Source organism: Mustela lutreola, chromosome 12 (genome assembly GCF_030435805.1).
Source record: "Mustela lutreola isolate mMusLut2 chromosome 12, mMusLut2.pri, whole genome shotgun sequence".
In the NCBI taxonomy this organism is placed as follows: Eukaryota; Metazoa; Chordata; class Mammalia; order Carnivora; family Mustelidae; genus Mustela; species Mustela lutreola.
This window is the reverse complement of record NC_081301.1, coordinates 159,575-185,645: the sequence shown is the minus strand read 5'-3', so window position 1 is coordinate 185,645 and position 26,071 is coordinate 159,575. Positions and strand designations below refer to the sequence as shown.

The following is a 26,071-nucleotide window of genomic DNA, read 5'->3' as shown; positions in this document are numbered from 1 at the left end:
AGAGGGCTCGGGCATGGGTCTCCACCTCAGCAGGTGGAGAAGGGCCCTCGTGGTGGTGCCCTGTCGCTGCGAAGCCCAATTCGGACACGGTCAGGTGGCCATGATTGCCCATAGTCCCTGAGCCGGCCCGAGGCGGAGGTCTGCTCCTCATGGTGGGGTCGCACTCGTGAGACAGCTCTATGAGGCGTTTACCTACCAGCCAACCTGCTTCTGTCTCTGTCTGTTCATCGGGCTGTCAATCTGGGTGTCTCCTGGTCTGTCATCTGCCAGTCATCGGTCATCTGCCATCGGTCGTCTCATTTTCTCCACACACAGGCCCAGTAAATGTGTGTCAGTGGCGTGGGGTTTGTGCCTGTTTCTCAGATCACTTACCTGCCCCTCACCCACACTCGCGTGTGCACACACACAGTGTTGAGATCTCTGCATGTCACAGAAATGCTTTCATACAGATTTTTCTGGAGACTACTCCCCTCAGAAGTCTGATTCTGATTCTCGTTTGGTGCCCCATGGGGTCCCAAGAATTGGTTTGGCTGCTCTCTGTCAGTGGCTATTCATTCATTTTTAAGTAGTTTCATCTTGGTCTGGAAAGTGCTGCCTAAACAAAGCCCTGTCGACCTCTGTTCTTCCCTCCAGTGCTTCTGTCCTGTGGGTGGATGTGGACCCACCGTCCCTCTGGGTGCGTGGGAGATGCTCTGAGTCCGGCTGGCTGGAGGCCAGTCCGACGCTGAAGGGACGTTTCCCTGGGACTGCCGTTCTCGTGCACTTGCGGCTCGGGACCTGGGGTCTCTTTAAATGTTGGCTTTCCCTCTAAGTTGGGTTTGGTGACTCTGCGTACACCCTGTCTCTCTGTTGGGCGGTTTGCGTCTGCTAACTAGTAAGAGACTCACGTGTGTTGTGGGTCTGAGTTTTGTTACAGTTTTCACAAATTTATCATGCGACTGCAATATTTAGAGTCCCCTTTATTTCTATTTTACCTAGGATTTTTATTCTGATTTTGTTAAATTAATTGGAAAAATTTTTTTAAAGTCTCTTTCTATGGCTTACAATAATTTGAATAACACCTAAATAGTGTGTTCTTTAAAGGTGAGACAAAACCGAGCCCAAAGTAAAAAGAACTTGGGCCAGTTTTATAGATTATGCCTTGTGAGGAAACCTTCCATTTTCTCAGCATTTCAAACATGTTTCTGTCGAGTCGCCTGCGCTTTTCTCTTGTAATTCTCCTCATCCCCCCGCACATAGCCGCACGGTCGCTCTTCAGTCCCGCAGTCGTTGGTGGGAGCCTACGGTGTGCAGGGAACCGTTCCCGGCAGGGGGCCTCCGGTGGAGCGGAGCAGGGAAGCCCCTTCCTCGTCGGGTTTTTTGCTGCAGCACCAGCCGCAGACGCCAGCAGGGTACCACGGAAAGGGTGTCCTGTGTCCCGGCCACCTCTGCAACAGGGAAAACCCGACGAGAGAGGGGCTTGGAGGGCAGGGGGCTCAGGGTTTTCATGAGAAAGGCCCCGAAGGCCCCCTGGGGAAAGGTTGCCTTTGAGTAAAATGGAAGGACGTGAGGGAGCCAGCCCCGAGGAAGAGAACCTTCTGGCAACACGCGAGAAGACCCTGAAGCAGGGAGGAGCGTGGCACACGCAGGGCCTGCGGGGGGGCCGGTGTGGCTGGACTGGAGTGGCCTAGGGGTCAGGAGGCCGTGGAAAGCGAGGGACATTCAGGGACTCCGGCCACGGGGGGTTTTGTAGAGTGGAGACGCCATCTGGCTCCAGTTTGGGTGCAGGGGAGCCCCAAGGGCAGGAAGGGCAGAAGTGGGGCCTGTTCCGAGGCCAATGTAGGGATCGGACCCGCAATGGCAGCCACGGGCGTGTCTGGTGGCCAGACTCAGGGACAGCCTGAAGGTGACAGCGTTGCTGGCCAGTTGGGCGTGGGCCTCAGGGGATGTGGGGCACTGTGCGCCTCGGGGTAGGCTGGGCACTGACGCCTGGAGTCCGGGGAGCGTGTGCCACGTGGCCCGGCTGGGGGTCTGGCTCTGCGGCAGGAAGGTGCTGACCCCTTGGAGGCTGTCCAGGACGCGCTGACCCTGCTCCTGCTGCTTGCTTGTTGTTGGAATGTCTGTCAGTCTGCCTGTTTTATTACACTGTATTGTGCAGGGTTCATATGTAGGAAGTTACATAAAATGACCTGATTGTAGACTTGCTTTTCTTGAATGTCATGACTTCCTCTTATATCTTTAGTAGGTTCATCTTTCTAAATTAGTTTGATTTGCTCTTTTAGGACATTCCTAATTTCTTACACAAGGTGTCTGGCTTCCTACCGACTGTCCCGTGTCCTCCTCTCTGTGGCACGAGGCCTCTGTGTCGACTGCCCCTGCTGTTCTGTGGTGTCACACTGGTCCCTGCTGTCCCCCTGCCATGGAGGTCCTGGGGGCCACGGAGGTCCTGGAGGCTGCGGCTCCGGTTCTGGGTCAGAAGCTCCTCCTTTGCCCCTGGGACTTGGGCCATCCCTCGTGGGGGGCTTTTCTCAAGGAGTTCACACCCTCGCATCTTTTTTGCACCTGCATCTCTCTTATCTCATGCCTGTCCCCCACTTTGCTCCTGCAGGTCTCACCCTCTGTCCCTCAGGGTTTCTCCCCTTGTTCCACACGTGGCTTGTGCTCCGCCCTTCAGGCCACTAGTCTGGGTTCTGAGAGTGAACCTCCTTTCCTTTCCTCTGCTAAAGGGAATTTTATTTTTTCTGCAGAAAGTTTCTCCTTTCAGTTTTATTTGGTTTGCTTGGTGCTGTCCTTGAGTCCCTGGGATGTTGCTGATTTTTCTTCTTGGGTCCCTGGCAGGCAGGGCCCGTGGGCTCAGCAGGCTCGGACGGGCTCAGGTGTGGGGCTGGGCAGGGAGGACAGAAGCCGCGCATGGGTTTCCCTGTCCCGGCGCCTCCTTTGTCCCTCTGCCTGAGCTGAGGGTGGTGGCGTCTCAGGCCCTGGGCTTGTCAGCCTCTGCCCTCGCTGTCTCTGGTACCCGTGGCTGAGCCCCACGTGGCCGGCGTCGTCTCACTGAACCCTACAGGAGCCGCGCAGTCTGGGTTACCAGGATCTGTTTCGAAAGAGATCTCTGGGCTGTGACGGGGTGAGGCCACATGCCATGGGCAGTTTGTCTCTAGGGCTTGCTGGCCATCGTCGCCTCATCATTCCACACTGGCGAGTGCAGCAGTGAAGCTGGAGGGAAACACGTTTCTCCGTCCCTTCAGGGGCCATGGGTAGGGTCATCGAGGGCGGGGATGGATCTCAGCCGTTCTGTCCTCTCTCTGCCACTCAGGCCCAAGCTCTGTGTGTGTCTTTGGAAGGAATGGGATTGTCACACAGGCCAGCGAAGACTTTCTACGAATGGGTGAGCCCCTCTTTTGGGCGTGATGGCAGGAAACCCAAACGCTCTGTACAGCCTTCCATTGTTCTCACTAATGCCCGACTGAGCTGCCATTCACAGCTGATTGAATGCTTGATTTCTCCTAGCTTGACGATGCATCTTTTTCCCTGAAGTAAGCTTTTTGTTTAGAAAGAATGTACACTGATCAAGTTAAACATGGAAAATGCACAGCGTGAAAAGAGGTAGTCCCAGTCCCTCACCGTTTGTTTCCCCACCCGGAGCTACGACTCTGGATGTGCAGGGGGTCCGTGTTCACTGTAGACCCTAGTTTTACCAAAGAGCTGGGGTCACTGTCCAGAGCCGACCTGACCACATGGTCGCTGCTTGCTGGGAAAGGCTGACCTCCAGGGCCTGTGTCTCTGTCTCCAGAGACCTGGGACCTGTGCCGTGTTTGCCTGCGTGTCCCGGATCCCTGACCAAGTGGAGGCCGGGAAGCAGGCAGGCCTCTGGTCTTGGTTCTGCTGTTGTGTGCATGTGGGCACCCGTCTCCCTGGGCACTGAGGGGGGCACCTCGCGCTCAGCTTGCCGTTCTCTCACTCCCCTCCTGTCCCTTGGAGGGTGTTGGGAGATAGGGCTTCAGAAGCCAATAGGGGTGCATGGTTTTGTGCAAATGTGGCCGAGAACGTTTCTGTCTGGGTTTGCCTTGTCAAGTGAAGAAGCGTGTGGTTGTTTGCATGTGGGTACGGGGGGCCTGTGAAGATAGCTCTCGTGGGAGGTCTTTCCCAAGGCAGGCCCCCCCGGTTCCTCGTGGGCCTGGCCCAGAAAGCGAGATGGGCAGGGCCATGCAGCCTACCCTGGAGAACTTGCTGCCTGTCTCACGTGTGTGCACACATGTCCCCTCCTTCCCAGCGTGGCCCTGTGTGTGTCCACAGATGTGTACCTGTGTGACTCTGTGTGTGGTTGTTTCTCTGAGAGTGAGATGGTTAGGGTGTGTGTGTGGCTTTGTTTCTAAATGACTCAGGAGCCAGTGGGCTCTCAGGATGGGTGTGTGTGGCTCTGCCTGTGTGTGGGTCCCTCCTGGTCCACACTGTCTGCCTCCCTCTGGGCCTTATTTCTGAGGAGGGAGCGGGTGTGTCTGGCTGTGGCCTTGGCACTTTGCTGCCTCAAGAAGGTTGGCCCAGAGTCCTTGTGGAGTGAGGTCACTCTGACTGTTGGTGGCCGGTGTCTGGTGCCTGGAACGTGAGGCTGTGTCCTGGCTTCCCCAGGAGGCTGTGATGGGGCAGTGTCTTCCATGGGTGTGGATGGGGTATGGCATCGGGCATTGCAAGTTTGCTCCGAGGGCCAGCTGCTGGCCCTGTCCTGTGAACTGCTCCTTCTGGGCCTGTGGCTGTGGGTCCCAGTGTCTCCCCACGACACAGCTGTCAGCTTATTGATCCGTCTTTCCCAAAGCCTCAGGGCCAGTCCTCATTTCACTGAATTCAAGAAAACATCAACCCCAGAATGCTATTACTGTCCCACTGAGTCTGTGTGCCCCCACACACCCCCACACCCCTGCACCCAGGAGCCCGATGCCCAAGCTGACTGGGCTTGGACCCTTGGAGGCTCACACAGGTCCAGACCCTTATTGAAAGCACCAGAGAGGCCGTGATGTGCTGCAGACACACGGACTGTCCTGAGAGACTGAGCTGTGCACACTTGCCACTGCCAAGCACCTAGGAAGGCTACTCACTTGCTTGTCAGGGAGCACATGGGCTCTCGGGAGGCCCTGTCCTGTCCTGTCCTCACGGAGTGTGCCGTCTGGCCTGGAAGCTGGGCACAGAGCAGGTCAATGAGCCAGTACAGGGGCAGATGGTGGGATTACTGCTGGGGGGCAGTGATCTGATTTTGGAAGGAGTGCCCAGAGAAGGGTGTTTTGTGGGGGTGACAGCAGATGCAGATGTGAAGCTGGGGTGTAGGCAGCTGTGGAGAGGGGCTTGCGTGGGGAGAATTCCATGCTTAGGGTCATGGTAGAGCCGTGGCAGTGGGAACGTGGAGACAAGGGGCGGCCATGGGAGCCTCACGCGTAGGCGTTCTGGAGCCTGTGCTGGGCATTGTGGGCTACACCTGCCTCTGTCTCCGCTCTGGGACCACCGCCTCGGACAAGCTGCAAACCAAGCAGCTGGCTGGGTTCCAGTCGAAGTACTGGAGAGTAGGTAGCCAGGGGTCCTGGAGGGCTTGGTCGCTTGGGCACCTGCCTTTTGCTCAGGTCGTGATCCCGGGGTCCTGGGATTGAGACCTGCATCGGGCTCCCTGCTCTGCGGGAAGCCTGCTTCTTCCTCTCCTACTCCCCCTGCTTGTGTTCCCTCTCTTACGATCTCTCTCTGTCATAAATAAATAAATTCTTTTTCAAAAAGACCGGTAGCCAGTGGCTGCCGATCTCTGAGTTGCAGTGGGAGGGAGCCAGAGGCCGCAGTGCTCTTCAAGGCCCACAGAGGAGCTGGGATGGCCTGGGAGCATTGGGACAACTGGCAGGTGGCCTGGAGGGGCTGGAGACCATCTGGAGCCTGGTAACCATGGAGACCAGCAAGGCTCTTGGTCCCCTCACTTGTGAACAGGGGTGGGGTCAGGACCCACTGCAGGGCAAGCAGCCAAATGCCAGGAGCCCACAGGGCCTGTGGTTAGAACCGGGGCTTTGAGCTCAACCTGACTGGGGCAAGGGCTTGCGAGGTATTCTCCTGGGGGAGCGTGTCCTCGAGGGTGTGTCCACGGGGCCCACGTCTGTGAGGGCAAGCGTGTCCTCAGTGAGCCCCTTGTTCCCCCAGGGTCCCCCTTCGCCCGTGCCAGCCTCAAGAGTGGGAAGACGGACGGCTCGTCGTACTTCCGCAGGAAGGAGAAGATGTTCCGCTTCTTCATCCGCCGCATGGTGAAGGCACAGAGTTTCTACTGGGTGGTGCTGTGCGTGGTGGCCTTGAACACCTTCTGTGTAGCCATGGTCCACTACAACCAGCCCCAGCGACTTACCACGGCCCTGTGTACGTAGCTGCGGCCCGGCCTCCCTCACCTCCTCCCGAGCCGGCTGGCGCCTGCAGCCCAAGGGTTCGGGTCCATAGCCCGTCGCCTTGGAATGCCCTGGGTAGGACCCAGCGCTCACCGGCATGCCTCCAAGGGCCTCTGCTGGGCCTGAGCTGCCCGCCCCAGGTGCTGGGAGGCCTAGATGACTGCAACGGCTTAGAAACCCACCTGTCAGTGTGCTGGGAAGTGAGGCGGGGCTCAGGGTGCCCGGGGCAATGGGGTGAGCTGGCCCGAGCTGGGCCCCGGGGATCTGTGTCCTCCCTGGGAAGGGCTTCCGGTCCACGGACTGGGGGACTTACCCCTCATTCCAGTCTGCCGGAGGCTGCAGCCCCTTCCCTGGACTCCTGTGGAGGAAGAGTCCTGCCTTCTCGGGCTCTTCGTGGGCTTTTAGGCTGCTTGCCATTTTTGCTCTTTGACCCTAATTAGGGCTGAGTTGCCCATGTCCGTGAGCCTAAGGACAGGCCATGGGCATCTGAGTCATGGCTTCTTTTGGCCCTGGCTACGTTCCAAGGAGGAAAGGAGGAAGGTAACCGGTCCCTGGAAGAGGCCCCTTGCCCCTCTCCAGGGACCAGGGCTGACCTAGGACCAACGGTTCATTCTCTAGGGCTCTGCAGGCCATGGGGAGCCTGGTCGGTGTCTGTGGTCCCACCTCAGCAGAGCTATAGAGACAAAGGCTCGCAAGTAGTTTACATGCTTGGGTCAGGCCTTCCGCCTTCCTGTGCCCAGGGGTTAGCTACAGTAACCCTGCTTGGTGTCTGGGTCTGAGGTGGACACATGGCCTATTTTGGGTTCTTCTTGCTCTGTCCATGGGAGCCTGGTGTGCCTGAAGCCACCTGACATGGCAAGAGTCTTTCTTCCAGAGAAGAGCCTCCTGGCTGTTGGTCCCGGCCTTCCGGGCCAGCCGCGCTCCCCTCCGTCAGACCGCCGAGCCCATCAGTCCTAAGCAGGAGCTCGGGCCGCCTGGGCAGTGTTCTTAACATGGTCCGGACCGATGTCTCCACGGCCCACCTGAAAATGGGGAGGTGGGTGACACCTGGGATGCAATTTCCCAGACTTGTACTGAAAGCTCTTGTTGTCTGAGGGGAAGGATTAGGGGCAGAAGAAGCCAGGGGGTCCCCCGGGCACTCCCGACAGGCAGACTGGCTCGAGGTCTCCAGGGCAGCAAAGTGAAGTGACAGCTGCTCTTTCCCCTAGTCCCTGTGTCCTGGGGCCTGTCCTTTGGTGTCTGGGGACTTTGCTTGGGACTGAGGTTAGTACTTTTCTCAGGACAAAGTCTCCTCCCCTTTGGGGGTTGGGTAGGGAGCAGGGAGGGGGGCTTCCTCTTAACCTGGCCCACGGTGTGGCTGTTCCCAGAGCTTCCTCGCCAGGCCTTTCCTTCCCGTGGAAGAAGCTGATGGTGCCCTGGCAGCCCTGGGGTCCCTCCCGGTTTCCTGGGGGTCTGCCACCTGAGCATGGGCCTGAGAGTGCCCAGGGGCTGGGCCAGGCCACAGGCATCCTTGGCCACGAGTCCTTCCCCCTTACTGCCTTGTCTTCTCTGTGGCTCCCCGGGAATTTCTAATTCATTGGCATGACCTAGGGCAGAGGTGGGTTTATGCAGCATTGGCCTGCCTGGGCTCTATGCCCTGGGCTCTGTCCCTGGAAGCTGGGCTAGAGCTGAGAAAGGCCGATCCGGCCAGATAGGGCAGGTCTTGCAAGAGACAGAGGTGGGGCGGAGGTGGGGGGGGGGCATTGCCACCAGGACTAGCTTCCCTGGGGCTCCCCAGAGGGCTCGGCCCTGAGACTGGCCAGCCTGCCTGAGAATGGGTTCTGGGCACGTCTGCTGTCGGTCCCTCCAGGATTCTCTCCCTGCCCCCGGGGCCCACCAGAATGCCTGAGACGAGCTCAGGGGAGGAGGAGGGAAGGGAGGCAGCTGGCCCTGGCCTCACACGACAGGCTTGAGCGCCCTCTCCTCCCTCCCGCATCCCCCAGCACCTGTCCTCTTACGATGACACGAAACATACCAAACACTGTCAGTTCTCTGCCTCCCCTTGGCGTGTGACGGCCCAGAGAGAAGGGTCTGCTCTGTCTCCCCTGCAAGTTCAGAACAGCACCAGCTTCTGAGAGCTGAACCAGTCATTCAGGAGTGAATGAATGGATACCCCTTCTTGGCCTTGGAAGGGAGGCTGAGCATATGACGCTGAGAGAGAGTGAAAGGCAGGCAGGACATCGGGGGTTCCTGGCTCCGGCTTCTCCCCTCCTCAGAGGACGTCTTACCATTGGCACCTCCGGTGCTGGTTCCCTGCACGGCTCTCACTTGGATCTCCCGGGAATGAGAGCAGCGACCGGACCCCTGGAGCTCCAAGGTCTGGCATGTGGGCGGGGGCTGTCCCGTCTTCCTGGCTTCCTCCAGGATCTGAGCCCTCTGAGTGGGGCAGGTGCTTTGTGACCTTGCGTGGAGGGCTCTGGGCCTTGGTGGCTGGGAGCCTGGGATCTGTGCGGGTTGTTGGGGTGTTCTGAGCTGTACTTGGGGGCAGGGTGGCGCTCCCTACCCCTGTCACGCCTGCTGCTCGGCACTGCCCAGGTGTCAGTCGTGCAGGCCTGGCTGCAGTGGGCTCTTCTGCCTGGGTCCATGGGCTTCCATGCCTGGGACACCGGCTTCCCGGCTTCTCCAGGGAGCCAGCTGTGCCTTCTCCAACTTAGCCTGGCTCAGTGCCTTAGTGAGTGCGTGGCTGGCTTCAGAGGCTGGGCGTGATTATCGCTGTACTCAAGCCAGAGCAGGGGTGATAGGGGTCCCACAGCTGAGACCTGGGTGCATACAGATCACTGTGTGTCTGTGTGTGGGTGGCGGGCTGGTGTTTGTTTTCTGCTCTCATGGAGTCTGGCTACTGTAGAGCCACCCCTGGCTGTGGCTGCTGGGTCTCTGTAGGGTCGTGCTTGGTGGAGAGGGGTGGAAGAAGGCAGAGCTGTGGGGTCCCCTCTTCTGTTGTCTGTTTTATCAGGAGCTGCTTGAGCTCCAGTTTCCCACTGGTCTGTCTGCCAGAGGCCCCAGAAGGGTGGGATGCTGACTTTCCAGTCACCGGACCCTGAAGCTTGCCATCCACTCCTGCTCATGACCTGTACCCTCGGGCGTAGGCTCTGCTCTGAGTCCTGAGCTGCTTTCCTGGCCCCTGGTGCTCGGGGACAAGAGGCCATGGGGCCTGTGGGCCACTGTATGGAATAGCAAGCTGATTGCAGCCCAGGCCCTGGGGCGGAGGCTCAGAGACAGTGACCGTGTTCAGCAGCCTGCACTTCTGGGTTTGGCCAGGGCAGAGCCGGCTGCATCTCTTGCTGTCTGATCATCCTCGCCATGTCACTTGGGCCAGGGCTGGTGTCTCTTGTGCCTGGAATTCCCAGCATTGCTCTTAGGTCCAGTGTGGCCTCCCTTTGGTCCTGGGACCCTCGAGGGTCCACACTGCCAGGGACAGGACTCCGGGGCGAGGCAGGAGGGGGTGCCTGCAGGAAGGGGAAGGCGCCCGCGGGAGCCTCTGTGTGACTCAGAGTGAGGGGGCGGCAAGCGTTGGCGGTTCCCAGAAGCCTCGTGCTGGCCGGGCCAGGCAGTGCTCAGGGGGGAGGCGGACACACAAATGAGATGAAGACCAAACACAGTGGCGTGGGGGTTTTTGAGGAGGGGTCTCGTGGAAAGACGGGGTGCTTCTGAGAAGGACACTGAGGGTCTCCACTGTGCTCAGGGCCTGGGGCGGGGAGCAGGCCTGCAGGCACAAGGATGGGTCGCGGGCCATTCTCCGGGGAGTGCTGCGTGGCCCCAGTCCTCACTCTTGGGCCCAGTCCCAGGACCTCACTTTCCATGGAGCCAGTATCTGGGCCGTAGGTGCTGGGCACGCACCCTATTTCAGACTGGAACCAGCGTCTCTGTGCCCCTCCCAGTCCCGACCCTGATCACTGTTCTCCGGAGTTAAGATCTCTGGGCTCAGGGGCCACAGACCAGGCCTGCAGGGCTCAACCCTGGGAGGGCCCAGAGGTCTGGTGTCCTCCAGTGTGGGCTGGAGCCAGGTGGGAGGAGGCTGAGAGCTAATCCCCCTCTTCTCCGGCTTCTCCTAGACTTTGCAGAGTTTGTTTTCCTGGGTCTCTTCCTCACAGAGATGTCCTTGAAGATGTATGGCCTGGGGCCCAGAAGCTACTTCCGGTCCTCATTCAACTGCTTCGACTTTGGGGTGAGTGAGAGCCTTGTGAGTGGTGCCAGCTGGGGCCAGACTGTTGAGAGTGCACACGGCCCACTCCTTGCTCGAGCGTGCACACGGCTCCTTCCCACTGGGCTGCACCCAGTGCATGCTGGGGTGTGGGCCTCAGGACCTGGAGGCAGAGTGTAAGGTGCCCCTGTGTGGGTCAGGAAGGCTTCCTAGGGACAGAGAGGGGCGTTGGACAAAGGGGAGGCCTGTTCAGGCTCTGACTTATGAGGGGTCAGCAGCAGGACTTCCTCTGTCCCACCCCTGATTCTGTCTGTAGAATCTGCGCCTGGTACAACCAACCTTCAAGTGTGGCCCTGTTCCCCAGATGGCTCAGTGTCCCTAGAGAGCTCAAGGAGGCTGTGAGCCCAACCCCTCACTGTCCTATAGATCTGGCTCTAGGTGGCTTGGACAAAGGCTTCACGGGCGGCCTGACAGGGCCGTGATGGTCTGGCCCTCCTCGTGGGTGCTGGCCTGGGTCCCTTCACCAACCTCTGCAGGTTGGGGAGGACTCAGAGCAGGTATTCCCAAGACTCCCTGGGACAAAGCCCAGGAGGTTGCGCAGGCTTTCCCAGGCCGAGGGCTGTGGACGCCTCCCTGCTACCGTGCCCAGAGCCCAGGGAGGAGCTCTGACTCAGGGGAGGCCCCAGTGAGAAGTGGCTGTTCGTCCTGAGGAAGGCTCCTGCCTCTGCAGCACCCTGAGGAACCGGGGAGCCTGGGCGCAGTGCAAGTAAATCTTCAACTGGAGCTTCGTGGCAATGCTGACTTTTTCCGTCAGTGGATTCAGGGCGACGCTGACAGGGCGTCAGTGGGGCTGACGGAACGCTGTGTCTGTGGTTGTTAGACCTTCCAAAGGATGCCCACTTTGTGGACAAGGGGCCGCAGAGGTCGTTGCCCAAATACTTTGTGGAGGAGGCAGCGTGGACCCAGGGGTTCTGGCCCCAGAGAAGCTGGTGGTCACCATGCAGCACGGCCTGACCTTGTGGGGACGTGACTGGGGCTGTGGCTGCCCAGGGTGCGCCCTGAGACGTTTCCTGAGATGGCTTCTTGTCCCCTGCTTCGTCACGGGGAAAGGCTGTGGTGCACACAGGCCAGAGGGACCTGGCGAGAGTCATGAGATCACCAAGAACCCTTGATCTTATAAACGTGTCTGTGTCTTCTGGTTTGAACTAACGGGATCCCAGGATGTGGGAATGATTTGCACAAAGACGAACAAACTATTCCAGAATTTAGCAGCATAAAGTAAGTGTGTATTATCTCACTTATTCTGTAGGTCAGGGTTCCAAGCCTGGTTTATCTGAGTGCCTGTGGCCCAGAGACTCTCGAGGTCACAGCGCATCTGACAGCTGGGACATGGCCATTCCAAGGATCGAATAGGGCAGGAGAATTTGCTTTCAAGCCCGTCACATGGTTGTTGATGGGACTCAAGATAAGCTTCCAGGCTCACTCATGTGGTTGGTGGCCTTAGTCCCCAACACGTGGGTCTCTCCCCAGGCTGCCCGAGTGTCCTCATGACGTGACAGCTTGTGATCTGAGAGAGAGACTGACAGTACCCAAGACAGAAGCCACAGAAACCCAGTCTCGGAGAGATGACCCATCAGTTTTGCATATTCTGTTTGTCAGGAATGAGTCACTTGGTCCAGCCCACGTTTGACAAGGGGTGGGAAATACTACCTAGAGACATGAACCCCAGGAGACAGGGTTGCTGGGGCCCACAGTCCACACTCTGGCCATTCCTGATGTAAAAGGCACCCACGTCCTCGCGCTTCCCCAGCTGCCTCCCATCACAGGGCTGTCCCCCGAGTCTCTCCATCCACACCAGGCCCAGGTGTTGTCGGGGAGCCCCACGAGCAGCTGCCCAGTCCCTCTCCATCTGTGCACTCATGGAACTAGAGAGACAAGTTGTCACCCACACGGTGACGAGATGGCCCAGATGTGCTGCTGTCAGCATTCCTGTTCATAGGGGACAGTGGGACATACAAGGGAGTCTCTGGCCCACAGCCGTTCAGGAATCTGGTGCGGAGAAGTTGGAGGTCCTGAGATTAGTTCTGAAGGACTGAGATGCCCTTTGGGCTTCTGGTTTTGGTGTCCGCATCACTTTGCTGCAGGAAAGGTAGCGCATGTCTTCAGCTGGGTGGTTCTCTCAGCCCACTTCCTCCCTGTAGAGTTTGAGGAATCCAAAGGCCACTTTTTTGTCTTGTACTGTCGGTGTCCCTTTCAGCCCAAGCTGGTGATGTTTCTGGATAGCTCAGTCTTTTCAGAATGTTGTGGGTATGCTGTGACCCTTCTGGCTTCCACTTGACAGAAGCCCCCCCAACCCAGACTCCTGTGATGGGCCCTTTCCTGGGCGGTGAGGCCAGCGCACGTTAGTGCCCTGGAGGACTTGCTGCTCGTTGAGCTGACGGCTGGGGCCGTCCCTGTGGGGCTGGGTGCCCAGGACGTTGCCATTGTGTCCTGGCTTCCTCTGGACCATGCCATTGCCTACCTTGGCACCCTTTGCTGTCTGGAGAGGCAGAGCGTTTCCAAAGCTAGCAGGTCCTGGCGAACAGCACTGTCCTCTGCCCTCTTCCCCACGCCGGCTATGGGCAGCACCAGGACCCCAGGTCGCACCGGCAGACTCTGCTTGGCGATCTCTGAGACCTCCCGGTCCATGTGGCAAACTTTGTTCTCTTCACACAGCTGTGGGCAGCAGTATGGCCAAACTTCCTGCTGGCACCCAACAGGGCTCTGCCCACTTTTCTGCAGTCCCTCCTTGTCCAGAGCCCATGGACACGCTGGGCTCACTGATGTGCTGTTCCGTGCCTGTTCTCTGACTCTGAAAGCCACTCCCACATTGGAGAGTGCCCCACTTCTGTCTCCAAAATGTGCATTGTTTTTTCTTGATGCCTAACAAATTCCCCCAAAGTTTAGTGGCTTAAAACAACTGACATTGGTTATCTCTCACGTCTGGGTGGGGAGTCAGGTGTGACTGAACAGGGGCTCTGGCTCTCAGTCTCCCACAAGACTGTAGGAACCACAGGCTCTTTGGGGTGGGGAGCTCACACTTAAGCTCCTGCTTGTGGCCAATGGCCCTCAGTCCCTGGTCACGGGTGCCTCTCCCCAGGCTCTCTCATGTTCTCCATCACGGCAGCTAGGGAGCTGCAGCAGAGCTGAGAGCACCAAGGAGGAAGCCAGTCGTTGTGACCGCGTCTCAGAGGTGACAGCCCATCACTTCTGCCAGCTCTGTTTGCTGGAAGTGAGTCACGAGGTCCAACCCATCCCTGAGGGACAGGGCTATACAAGGTGGGGTACCAAGTAGTGGGGATCCCTGTGGGCCATCTGAGGGGCCGTCTCACGACCCACAGTAAGAACACAGATTGAGGAAACGGTGAGCTCCAGCCCCAGACAAGCGCCTGGCTGCTGTGTGCCTGCTGGAGGTGCCCAGGCTCACTGAGGACAGCTGGTGGCAAGCTTGGCCCCTGCGCTGTGCTGCTAGGTGCGGCTGCTGGGCCGTCGTCCTGCTGGGCCGGTCGCTGTCAGCAGCACATCAGCTGTGCTCTCAACAATGCTCCTGTGTTCGACGTGGAGACATACGCAGAGGGGGCTGTGGGGGGGCCCGTGAGCAGTGCCCCTGCCCGAGCAGACATGCGGGTTAATGGACCAGCGGTAGACTACACAGGGGTCTCTGGTCGTGGCGGGGGCCATGGTCCTGGCATAGTCACCAGTTTCTCCGAGCTGTGGACTGATCGGGTTTGCAGCTGGCTGGCTGGGAAACCAGTCGGCTGACCCTCTCTCTGTCTCCTGCGTGCCTGTGGTGTATCCAGGGTGGGTGTGTTGGGGGGCAGGTGAGCACTGGGCCTGGGGCGTGCTCCCTGAGGGCAGCGGGAGCTCATGTGCGTGGGGGCTCCCGCGAGATCCCAGGTGCTCCCTGCAGAGGTACAGGTGTGGGCTGAGTGGGTGTGTGCCTGAGGCGGAGTCCGTCCCCCACACAGGTCATTGTGGGGAGCATCTTTGAAGTGGTCTGGGCTGCCATCAAGCCAGGAACCTCCTTTGGGATCAGCGTCCTGCGGGCCCTCCGGCTGCTGCGGATCTTCAAAGTCACGAAGTATGTTACCCGTGTGCTCCTGGGTAGGGGATGGGGAGCGCAGGTCACGTCTGAGACTGAGCCACGCCGGGCGCCTGTTACCAGGACTGTGTGGTGCTGGCCTTGAACCCAGCTGTCTGGAATCCCTTTTTGTGCTTATAATTGGCTTAAACACAGAAGAGTTTACAGAGCGCCTGCCCAGCACGTGTTGTCTCGGCTGTGGGGGCCGCATCTGTGCTCAGGCTTGCTTCTGGAGGCTCTGTGCTGCCGGCAGGCTCCCGAGCTCTCCTTAGCTTGCTTCCCACAGCTTCCTACTGTCCCTTTTTGAAACCAGCAGGCCCGTCTACTTTGTTTCACCGTCAACTGAGAAAAAAGAAGTGATCACGTGGAAGTTTGTTTTCCATCATCCTGCCCCAAGTCTGCCCCATCCGGTCAGCCCTGATCCCAGGGAGGGAGGGAGGTCTCAGAGGACTCTGACCTTCTGCCCTGAGCCAGCTTGGTCCCTTAGGGGCTGCGTTCCCAGGCCGACTTTTTCCTCCCTGTGCCTGTCACGGTCTGCTGAAGCGGTGGCAGGACGACAGCCACGGGCCTGTGTCGCCCGTTCTATCCCACTGGGTCCCTTACATAACCTGTATGCCAGTTGCTCAGTTTTGTCTCCGACGGGGCTGAGGCCAGGGCGGCAGAGTGATGCTGCTCCTGCACGAGTGGGGGGCCCTCTGCCAGGGTTCTAGTGCTAGGAAAGATGGGGCGCGTTTCCCCCAGGAAAGGCCACTCTGCACTCAGCAGGTTGAAGCGGTGGCACACCGCACAGCAGGGACTGTGCCTACCCTGAATCCTGGACTCCTGCTGCGTGAGTGCGTAGCCCACACACGCTCCAGCCCGATTTCCACGCGGTCTCCCCAGCAGCTCTGACAGTGGCAGCACCCAGGGAGAAGAACTGTCAGCAGTGAGCCTGTGCATGGGGCCCTGGGGCTCTAGGTCATCCCTGCAGTGACCTCTCAGAACCCCACAGATCTCCCCAGGGTATAGGGAGTTCTGGTCTCTTCTAGTCCGTTTTAAATCCCAGCCTAAGACCACTGAAGGATACAGTAATGTCACTGCAGGAGAGTCTGGGGCAAGAGTTGGGCCCAGCTGGGTCCACAAACCCTACTGTGCGTTTCATGGGCTGTGTGGCCAGTCCTGTCACATCCCAGTGCCGTGAGGTGATGGCGAGAACACCCTTCACCCCGCTTCCAGGGACTGGTGTTTGAGGGGCTCTGATTCCTTCCAGAAGCCAGGCTGCTGTCCTGAGGTGGGCTGGCTTTTCCAGAGTTTTCCAGCCCATCTTCCATGAACCCTCAAGTGCCTTGTAGGAGAACCCATAGAAGATAGGCGAGCCTCTGTGCTGTCGGCACTTGGGAGGACCAGACCTGGGGGCCAGGGATGTGCAGTGACTGCTGTTTGTCCTGCCACACCCACCTTCCTAGGCCGGTGGAACCGCCACCTCCGTGCAGAGACACGGGTGTGTAGTGTGTTTTAAGCTGGCTGGAGGCAAAGTGCCCCCGCCTCTTCTGGGGAGGAGCTCTCCAGATGCGGGCAGGGGGTTGGAGCTCCGAGTGAGCTCTTGACAGTCAGTCTACCGCAGACTCTAGTGGGGCCTGTGTGCCATTGGGTCCCGGTGCATGAGATGTGCCCGGCGATGCGGCCTCTGGCCTCCAGGAGCATTGTGGGAGTGCGATGGAGGGGTGGGCGCCGTGGGATGCCAGGAGATGGTCTTACAGTGCCGCCCCGCATCCACGCTGCATCCTGGGCCCTCAGGGGGAGGGGCCTTCACACTGAGTTATGCAGGCTGTGGGCTGATAACCTTCTGCTGCAGCTGCTTCTCCCCTTGTGGTCCTCATGGAGGCACCCAGAAGCTGCTCGGGTGTTGGGGGTGGAGAGGGAGCGGGCACTGTTCCGCCAGGCAGAGGGATGGGCAGGTTCGGAACATGGGGGTGAGTCGGCCGCCCCCCGGAATCCCCAGGGGAGGGGTCTGGAGCTCCGGGGATGTGCCCTGGCTCCAGGTGTGGGGTCTGGGAGCTCAGGGGATCCCAGAAGGCACAGGGGTGACTGTGAGAAGCCCGGGGTGGGGCCTGGGCAGGCGGGTGGGTGCAGCCGGCGTGGACGGACCCCCTGCCCGACAGGTACTGGAGCTCCCTGCGGAACCTGGTGGTGTCTCTGCTCAACTCCATGAAGTCCATCGTCAGCCTGCTCTTCCTGCTGTTCCTCTTCATTGTGGTCTTCGCGCTGCTGGGCATGCAGCTGTTCGGGGGGCAGTAAGTGGCCTGGGGTCGTCGAGGGCTGGGCTCCCCTCCAGGGAGGCAGAGCTCAGAGCAGATTTGCTGCCTGGGCCCCCTCCGCCTGTCTTCCGCCTGGAGGTCCCCCCAGGGGGACAAGGGTGCCAGGCACATAGCCCACCTGCAGCCCGGGACGGCCCTGCAAGTTGAGGTGCCTGTCCCTGGCTCCTGATGGGGCAGTCTCCTCGCAGGACTTCTTGTTTTTCTCAGGTTCAACTTTAACGATGAAACCCCAACAACAAACTTTGATACCTTTCCCGCGGCCATTCTCACCGTCTTCCAGGTAAGGCTCCAGGCATGGGGAAGGGAGACTTCCTGGTCAGTGTCTGCACCCCCAACACGGCCAACATTTCAGATAGAACTTTCCAGAAGGGAACAAGTGGGAGATGAGCCTAGAGAGGTCTCCAGTCCCTGGGGCTCTGCCATCAAGTCCAGAGCCTGGGTCTGGAGAGAAACTGGGTCCCAAGAAGCATGTGTAGTTCCCTGGGGGACTCAAGGGTCCTGTGGCCACTAGGCTTCAAGCCACCAACTTGTCCCCCAACGCCTAGGACCTGGAGTCCCAGCTGTCTTTTATGCTCTGCGAATGACACAACAAAGCACACCCATGTTTCTCCCTCCTGTCTGTCAGGCCCAGGGGTCCTTTAGTTCTCTTTTGTGTCTGGAGAAGGTGCCCGCCACGGCTCCTGGGGAAGCCAAGGCTCTGGGCCCAAGTCATCTGTGAGGCAAACCTTGTCACTCAGGCCATCTTTGCCCTCTTGGAGGGGTTTCCTTTTGGAGACTCTCTTGATTGAGCCGTTTGCCCCCTTGCAGGGCTGTAGCGCCCCTGGTGCCCGCTATGCTTGGCCCCACCGGTAGGATAGTGCCAGATGCTTCTGTCTTATGAAGCCTCCTTTGATGACATGCTTGCAATTGAGTGGGTCAGGGCAGGTTGTTGTTTTGTCCAGGATGACTCTTAGGGAAGCCCAACAGGCCATGTGTGCTCAGGCTGGGGTCTCAGCTTAGCCCCTGGCCTCTGGGGCTGCCCTTGGCCTCCAAGTTGGGTCCTCTTGCAGAGGGCGGACACGAGCTTTCCTGTGCAGTGCGCTCTGCTCAATGATGGTGATAGGAAGGAGCTCCTTCCTGCTGTGGGGCACCAGGGGTGTCCTGTGGGATCTCGAAAGTCAGGCAAGGAGGCTCGGCAGGAATGTGTCCAGACACCACGGTAGGAAGGTGAGCAGAGTCAGGGCAGCAAAGGCATGGGGTCTGTGGCAAAAGGATTGGGGCTGGTGGATATAAGGTTGGACGGGCCAGGCCAAGCAGCTGCACCCGGCTGGCGCCATCTCAGAGGCTCCCAAAGCAGGGAGGTGACGTGACCCACAGAGCTCTGCTTTGTTCTGTTGCAGGAAGGGAGTGGGATGTGGTCGGTTAGTGGTGGTGTGTGGGACAGAGGGGAAGAGGGAGCCAAAGTTAGAGGAAACAGATGGGCTCTTCTGGTCAGATGGTGTTCTGGTTTGGACCTCGGACCCCTCTGCTCTGGAACATGGCAAAGAGGTAATAAATGCATCTAGAAATTCAAAGGAGCCAGCCAAATAGAAAACAAACTGTGGCTGGAAATGGAACAGTGAGGAGAGATGCGGAGACCGGGCCTCTGGGCTGTGGTCCGAATGAGGCACACGGGCTGGACGCATTGCTGTACGGCCTGCCCAATGCGGGGCTGGGGAAGGTATGTGACCCTTTGAGGAGCAGAGCTGAGAGAGGGTGACCACGGCTGGAGGAGGCCGAGAAGGTCACAGGGGCAGATGGCTGGCCAGGCCAGGCCTGCACTTTCCATGGATGGTGCTGGGCCAGGGCCCGAGACCCCAGGATGGCGAGTGCTCTTGCTTCTGAACGGGGCTGGAGGGGGTAGGGAGAGTGTGTGACCAGGAAGAAAATAACATCAGGTCTGCTCATGGCGAGTGTGCAGACTGATCCGTGGTGATGCTAACCCCATGAAGAGAGCTGACCCCTGCAGTCGGAAGGTGAGCTCGCACCTGAAGAAATGGGAGTAAGACCATGGCACAGGTGACTGAGACCCATGCAGTGTTCGAGGGAGAACTTGTAACCCATAAACAAAATTTTGAAAGAAAATACCTGAGAACCAAGAGCAAGTTCATATGAAAAAGAACTAAGTAGAAATCCTAGGTGTGGAAACCATGCTGTGTAAATAGAAAAGTAAAGGTTAAATTATACCCCGGACACGAGCGAAGGAAGGGCAGGTGAGCTGGGAGATGTGGGGGGACTTAGGAGTGAAGCTCCCATGTCGGTTGAGAGAGGGGGCTGTCAGCGCTGTTCTGGGCGAGTCTGAGGGCTGAGTCCTTGGGGAGCCAAGCAGGATGAACAGACGTAATGTCAAACCTAGATGTGTTGTGATGAAGAGAAAATCTTTAAAACGACCCTAGAAAGCGTCTCCCCACAGAAGAATGACAGTCTGAGGGTCGGGGAGGGAACGTGAAGTCCTGGGGTTGGGCCACCGTGACCCCAGCATACTGACCAAGAGAGCTGAGACTCAAGCATGAGGGGGTGCTGGCCATGTTCAAACGCAGACACGGAGGGCTACCAACCGCCTGGTTGCCGAAAGCACCACAGACTCCGTATGTTTAGTAAACCCAATGATTTAGAAGAAAAAAAACATTTCACTAACCCATGAAGAAATGAAAGACCTGAACTATTTCAGAAATTGAATGATTAAAAAATCTGCCTACCCAAACCGCCATGTTCTGGTAATTTTATGAGTGAATCCTATGAAAATTTAAGAAAGACGTTATTCCAGTTGTATGCGGATGACTCCAGAGAAGACAAGAAGGAAGGTACCTGCTGGCTTTATGAGTCTAGAATCACCGTGATAAAAAACCCTCACCACGCTAATGTGGGTCTGCCGCTTGTGACTTACAGGAAGAGACCACAGCCAGGGGTGGGTGTCACACAGCGGCAACTTTTATTCAGTAAATAAGGAGATCACAAGGAATAACTTCCCAAGCCAGGACTCCATGTAGGGTTAGGGTTCAGATGAATATTCAGAAAGGGGAGCTTTGTCAGTGGACAGACTTCTCCCTGGGGAGGAAGAAGGCAGCGGGCATAAGGTCACGCGTGTGTACTCAGGACACATGCACCTTATGTTGTGCTCATGGGGTCTGGGCTCCAGCATGAAGTGTGACGGCAGACGGCATGGGACGATTTGGTTATCCACAGAACCAAACAGGAAATTGGGTCCTACTTTTTTCCATATTTGAAATGAGTTTGTAGACTAAGACCTGAATGTGAAGAGCAAATCTGAAATTTTAAAAGGTGCACAGGAAAATAACGGTACCAACTCAGGGTAGGGAAGTCCTTCTTGACATACAAGAAGCACAGATCATAAAGGAAAACATTGGCAAATTTGACGGCTAAAATAGACCTTTCTGTGCATCAAAAGACACCATGAAAAGGTTTAAAAAAAAGTCATAAACTTGGAGAAGACATTTCCACAGTATTAGAATAATCACTGACGTGTCCAGGTCATGTCAAGGACTTCCGCCAGTCAAAGAGAAAAGACAATATCATAGTGAGAGGCAGAGTGTAAACCTGCGGCATCTCATAGGAGGGGAAGCTGGGCTGATGAAAACGCCTGTGAGAACCATTACCAGTGCTGCTTGAGATGCAAGTTAGACCCACCACAAGACAACCTCTCCACCGATCAGCGGCGCAGAAGTTAAGAAATCCAATACCAAGTTTTAGGGAAGATGTGGAGAAATGGAGATTCCTCTATGCTCGTTGGGTTGGTCACCCACTGGGGGTAGAGTAACGTCATAAAATCTAATAACTAGAACTTGCATATGCGTGCTTCCTGTTGTGGGTCTATGCTCTGCAGCGTCTCCTGCCGGGCCATCCAAGGAGACAGGGAGGCATGGGAGAGGAGCAAATAACTGGGTGTTGCCAGTGATGCCCATTGTCACAGCATGGATAGGAAGAGTGTGTTGTGGTTTCTGTACAGCAGGAGCACGAATGACCTAGAATTAAATGTGTTAACTCAGATGGATCTCACAAGTATAATATTAGGCAAAAAGAGAGCAAGATTCAGAAAAATACATAGCATATGATACTACTTAAATAAAGATGAAAACATGAAAAACAACATCGTCTATGGCATCTATGCAGTGAAAATGGAAACGCTTGCCTGGGAATGAGGAAGACCGGATGCAGGTGCCGTGCCACTGGGAGGCTGGAGGCGTTCTAGTGGGGGGATGCCTCTCCCTTTGACGGCTCTCAAGCCCGTAGTTGGTATACGGAGGTCTGCTGGGAATTACCCATCCTTCTTTTCTGAGTGTTTGAAAGAGGACTGAAATAAAACGTTGAGGGATACAAAAAGGTAAACAAAGTGGAAATCATCTGCAAGAAAGCTGGTATGATACTAACATCAGTCAAAGTTCAAGTTAAGGGAGAAAAGCTTTGGTAAAAATAAAGGAGTGTGTTTCATAACAACAGAAAGAAGGCAGTGATCGTGGGCCAGCATGACCTCACAGCACCCTGAGCAGCAACGGATAGAAGCCCATGGATGTCCCCACCTCACACGAGGTTTGGGATACGTTTCTGCCGAAACGTAGGATGAGGTGAGGTCTGTGGAGCTCTTCACCCAGCAGACAGCCAACGAAACAGTCATCATTTGGGACACAGAGGACATTCATGGAAACTGACCACTTGTTAAGTCACCGAGGAAATTCCTACAAGTATTGAGGAATTGTCATCCTGTAGAGCACATTCTTAATGGAATGTAAATAAACATATCATGTGTAAGAAGTTGTTCGAAACCTTCCCCAGATTTGAAAGCTGAAGGACCGAGCTAAACAAGACTCCACAGCAGACTCACAAAATGCTTAGACATGAATTATGACATCCAGACTTACGGAACAAGACAGAAGCAATACTTAGAGAAAAACTTAGAACCTTAAATGCAATCATCAAAATAAAAGGAAGACCGGAAACAAGCTAGTGATGTACTTGTCTTAAAACCTAGAAAAGTGAACAGGTAAACTCAAGAAAAACGGAAAGCAGGAAAAAGTGGTTAATAACACAAAACTAAAACACCAAGATGGCAAATTGTAAAAAGCTTGCTGTCGGGGAGACTAATACAGTAGACAGCATCTCAGCAAGACCGGCCAAGAGAGAATGCATAGATGAAAGCTAGAGACTGGGGGGGAGGCACGCCTGCAGGGAGGGGAGAGACCGTTTTAAGTCCCCAAAAATATTATGGCCAGAGATTTGAAAACTAAGGGGAAACATGTACTTTTATAGGAAAAACTCAAACACATAAATTAGCTCAAGGAGAAATTAAAAACCTGAATAGCATTCTAACCTGCCCTGGGCCTGGCACAGCTATAAGGTGATGTCCTACCGTAGATGTCCTACCTTAATGTCCTACCAAGGACATAAAATTCACTTGTCCTGCTGAACACGAGACCAGCATACAAAAATAGAGCTTTCCTGTGACTTAACCATTCGATTGGAAAATTCAATTAAAATGAAATATTTCATTCTAGAGGCAACAAAAGCTATAAGGCACTAGAAACAGTATGTAAGCCTTTTATGGGGAAAATTACGATTTGTTATCAAAGGGCCTACAGATCTGGGTACACAGGGGTATATTTATAATGGGGAGGGAGGCCTGAAAGTGGCAAAGGCATCTGTTCTCCTAATTTAATCTCTTGGAATTCAGCATATTGATAACGTGGAAGACTCAGCATCCAAGAATCGCCAAGACAGTTCAGGAAGGTTCGCCTTACCATGGGTGGGAGTTTCCACAAAGCTACGGCAGGAGGGTTGGGATACGAAACACCAGGAGAGTGGACGAGAGAAGCCAGAAACATGGCCAGGCTCGGTGGGAGGCTGGCCACAGCAGGAGGAGGGGCCCAGGATAGTTGAAGCAGTAGGTCTGTAAAAGCTAGCTTTCCACTGGGGCAGAACGTGGGTCTTCATCCCCACGCGTACACAGAACAGGAAACACAGGCTCAAGTTGGATTAAAAACCTAACTGTGAGAAACCACACTCTACAATGGTTTGAAGAAAATACAGAAGAGTATTTTTATTGCCTTCCAGTGGAGAGAAATTTCTTAGATGCGTGACACTTGGTCATAAAGCAGAAGCCGGGAGCTCTCCAGTGAGTAGTTCCTGCAGACAGAGGGTGGGAGTGAACAGGGACACTCGCGGAGGTCTCGTGGTCAGGGCGAGGAAGACCCAGGTGTCTGGGGAGGCCCTGGAGAGCAGCCCCTGACCAGCTGGCCCTCTCGCGCCTCAGCCAGCAGCAGTGTCCCCGCAGGCGTCGCTTAGGACGCCTCTCATCAGGGCAGAGGTGCACGTGGCTTCCCTCCAGGCTGTCCCTGGTGTGGACAGACCTTCTGTGCGTGCGGTGAGACTCGGCAGCACAACCCCCGGGAGAAGGAAGGCAGCGAGCGTGTGGGGGGAGGGCCTGAGGGACACTGTGCGCTGGGGGTCGGGAGTCAGGGGGTCTGTGTGCCTCGTGTGTGTGGACTTCAAAGATATGATCCTGGGTGAGGACAGCAAACCCATGAGCAGTGTGTGTCGTCTGACGCCTTCCCGGGAGTGTTGGAACTCGTGTGGTGAGTTTGGTTCATAGACATGTGTGCCGTGTAAGTGGAATTCTACTGACTTGGTTCCTCACCAGGTTTGTGATTGGGTCGTCTGTCAGGAGTGACCACGGCCAGTGGGACCTGATGCCCACGGGACAGATGTGAGCAGTGTCCATTTTGATGGGTGGACACGTGAGCGTCTCTTACGTTCTCCTCTTGCACTTCCCCACGTATACGGCAGCAAGGAGAGACGTGTTTCCGGACGGGCAGGGACTGCGTCCAGCCACCCTCTTTGCTGGACCCACTGTCTCCCAGGCAGCATCGTGGCCCAGGGGTGGGAGTCTGGCCTCCCCAGCCTGGCCCCCTTTCCCCAGCTCACAGCTACGGTTCTCCTCCTCGCCTTTGCCCACCTTTCCCTTCTGTTTTTGGCTGAAAAGCTGGAGCGTATGCATCTCTCGGGGCCTGTGTCTTTCTGGAAGTTTCTCTGGAGGACCATGGGCCACTTTGCCCTCCAGAAGCACTGCCCTCTAGCAGCCTGTGTGTGTGCGCTCACGTGTGCCCCTGGGCTCTAGGGATACAGCCGTGTCTTGACCTTGAGTGTGCACCTGCATGTGTCCGTGGGTGCAGGTGGTCAGGCAGGCGTGCCCTGCGGGGCTGTTCCCCCAGATCCTGACAGGAGAGGACTGGAATGCAGTGATGTACCACGGGATCGAGTCGCAAGGCGGAGTCAGCAAAGGCATGTTCTCCTCCTTTTACTTCATTGTCTTGACGCTGTTTGGAAATTGTATCCTTCTCTGGGGCTGGGGTACAGCATGGCTAGTGCTTGGTCTGGGTCTGGGTCCCTCCCCTCCGCCTTGCCCCCGTGGGAACAGTGCGGGTCCTCCCACAGGGGAACCAACTTAAGTCTACACTGAATGTTCTCCAGGCAGCCTGAGCTGGGGGGGATCCGGAGGCTGAAGGAAGCACGTGCTGCACATTGGTCTGCAGAGGGGACGGGACGGTCAGGGGCAGGCACAGGAGGGACGCTGTGGGGAGACATGGGCTTTGAACCCTGATGGCCGAGGGTCTGGACTTGTTTTCTTGGCCCACTTTAATTCAGTAATTAAATTGGCACTGGGCTTTTAAAAAACTGCTCCCTGCTGAACATATCCTACCCGCAGAGAAATACACAGTGAGGTTTCCGGTGCTGGGAGCCTGTTGGGTTCATGTTTCAGGACCTCAGGCTGGGAGGGGGTGTGTGGGGCCAGGGAAAGCCCAGGAGCTCTGTGGCAGCTCTGCCCTCAGTCCGGCCACCGGGAAGAGGAGGCTTCAGGGTCAGGATGTAGGAGGAGTGTAGTGGGCCAGGAGAGGGGTCGTGGATGTGGCCCCACTGCCCGGGAGGGAAATCTGGACTGAGCAGGGACACTTGGGTCCTTAGAGTCGTCTGTACATCAGATCCCCCGAGTGGTTGATGTGCAGGTTCCAGCCCACAAGGATGATGCCACGGGCTCCCCAGAGAGCCCTGGTGTGGAGGCTGCCCCCAGGGGCCCCACTCAAAGACCGATGCCTTAATACCCTTCGGGGCCAGGAGAAAGGGCGGAGCTGGCCGGAACAGGTGTGAGTCATCTTCTCCCAGACCGCCCTACGGCTCTGCCCTATTTCCCCACACGCACACCCGGACACTTGACCCTGTTTGTCTCTCCTTGGCCCTGCCTGGCTGGCTCTCTGCTGGCCTGGGACCCGTGACTCTGCAGGCCTCCATTCACACCATCTGTCAGCTCTGGACCCCACGGCAGGGAGCCCTGCCTTTGTGGGGGCAGGAAACCCAGTAAGGAGGAGTAGGAGGGCTGGGGGGAGTGTTTGTTTCACTGTTTAGCAGGTGGGTGGGACCTGGGGGTGGCTGACAGGAAACCCGGGAGTGGCCGCCAGGGTTGTTGGAGAGGGAAGGAGCCTGCAGTGTTGACTCAGATGGTGGGGGTAGGGGTGGGGAATGAGCACTGTCCAGAAGGAGGTGCCCCCCCCCCCCGCCCCGAGACCGAGCAGTGGCCTGGAGCTCATCACAGCTCATCCTGACCCTGCACAGTCAGGCCGGGGGTGTCTATGGTCAGGCCTCGTGCTGGCCAATGGGCGTCATTTCCTCTGCCTCTGTGCATCTCTCCGCTGGGCCCTGAGCTCTGGCTCCTGGCCTTAGACCTGCTCTCCAGGTGTGGGAAGGCCTCTGAGGTGCTCGAGGCTGGGTTAGTGCGGGGAAGTGGATCCCAGCCTTGTGTCCCGTCCTCTGATCTGCTGGAGCCCTGAGCAGCCTTACCTATGAGGCAGTACCCGGGTACATGGGTCCCCTGGAGTCTCAGGGGCATCTCCCTGCCAGACTGGGTCCTCACCAGCCACAGTCATCGCTGCTGGCCTTCTATAAACTGGCTGTTCCTCACGGTTGGCCCTGGCGGAAACAGCTGCACCTGGGTTGGGTTGGGGGTGGTACGTCCCCAGGCCTGTGGGGAAAGAGCTCTGTGCCGGGGCTCTGACGGGGATGACCATTACCCCAG

The 26,071-nt window shown here is 57.1% G+C and overlaps 1 protein-coding gene across 6 annotated transcripts in view; it reads left to right on the top strand.

Annotated features, from left to right (window-relative positions):
• CACNA1B (calcium voltage-gated channel subunit alpha1 B) overlaps positions 1-26,071 on the top strand; it is a 182,115-nt gene that overhangs the window by 54,577 nt on the left and 101,467 nt on the right. For all 6 annotated transcript variants that reach the window (XM_059142287.1, XM_059142286.1, XM_059142283.1 and 3 more), the window contains 6 exons: positions 6,142-6,351; positions 10,469-10,581; positions 14,565-14,677; positions 16,819-16,950; positions 17,182-17,254; positions 24,216-24,333. In XM_059142287.1, coding sequence (XP_058998270.1) covers positions 6,142-6,351; positions 10,469-10,581; positions 14,565-14,677; positions 16,819-16,950; positions 17,182-17,254; positions 24,216-24,333 — 759 coding nt within the window. The remainder of the gene's footprint in view (positions 1-6,141; positions 6,352-10,468; positions 10,582-14,564; positions 14,678-16,818; positions 16,951-17,181; positions 17,255-24,215; positions 24,334-26,071) is intronic.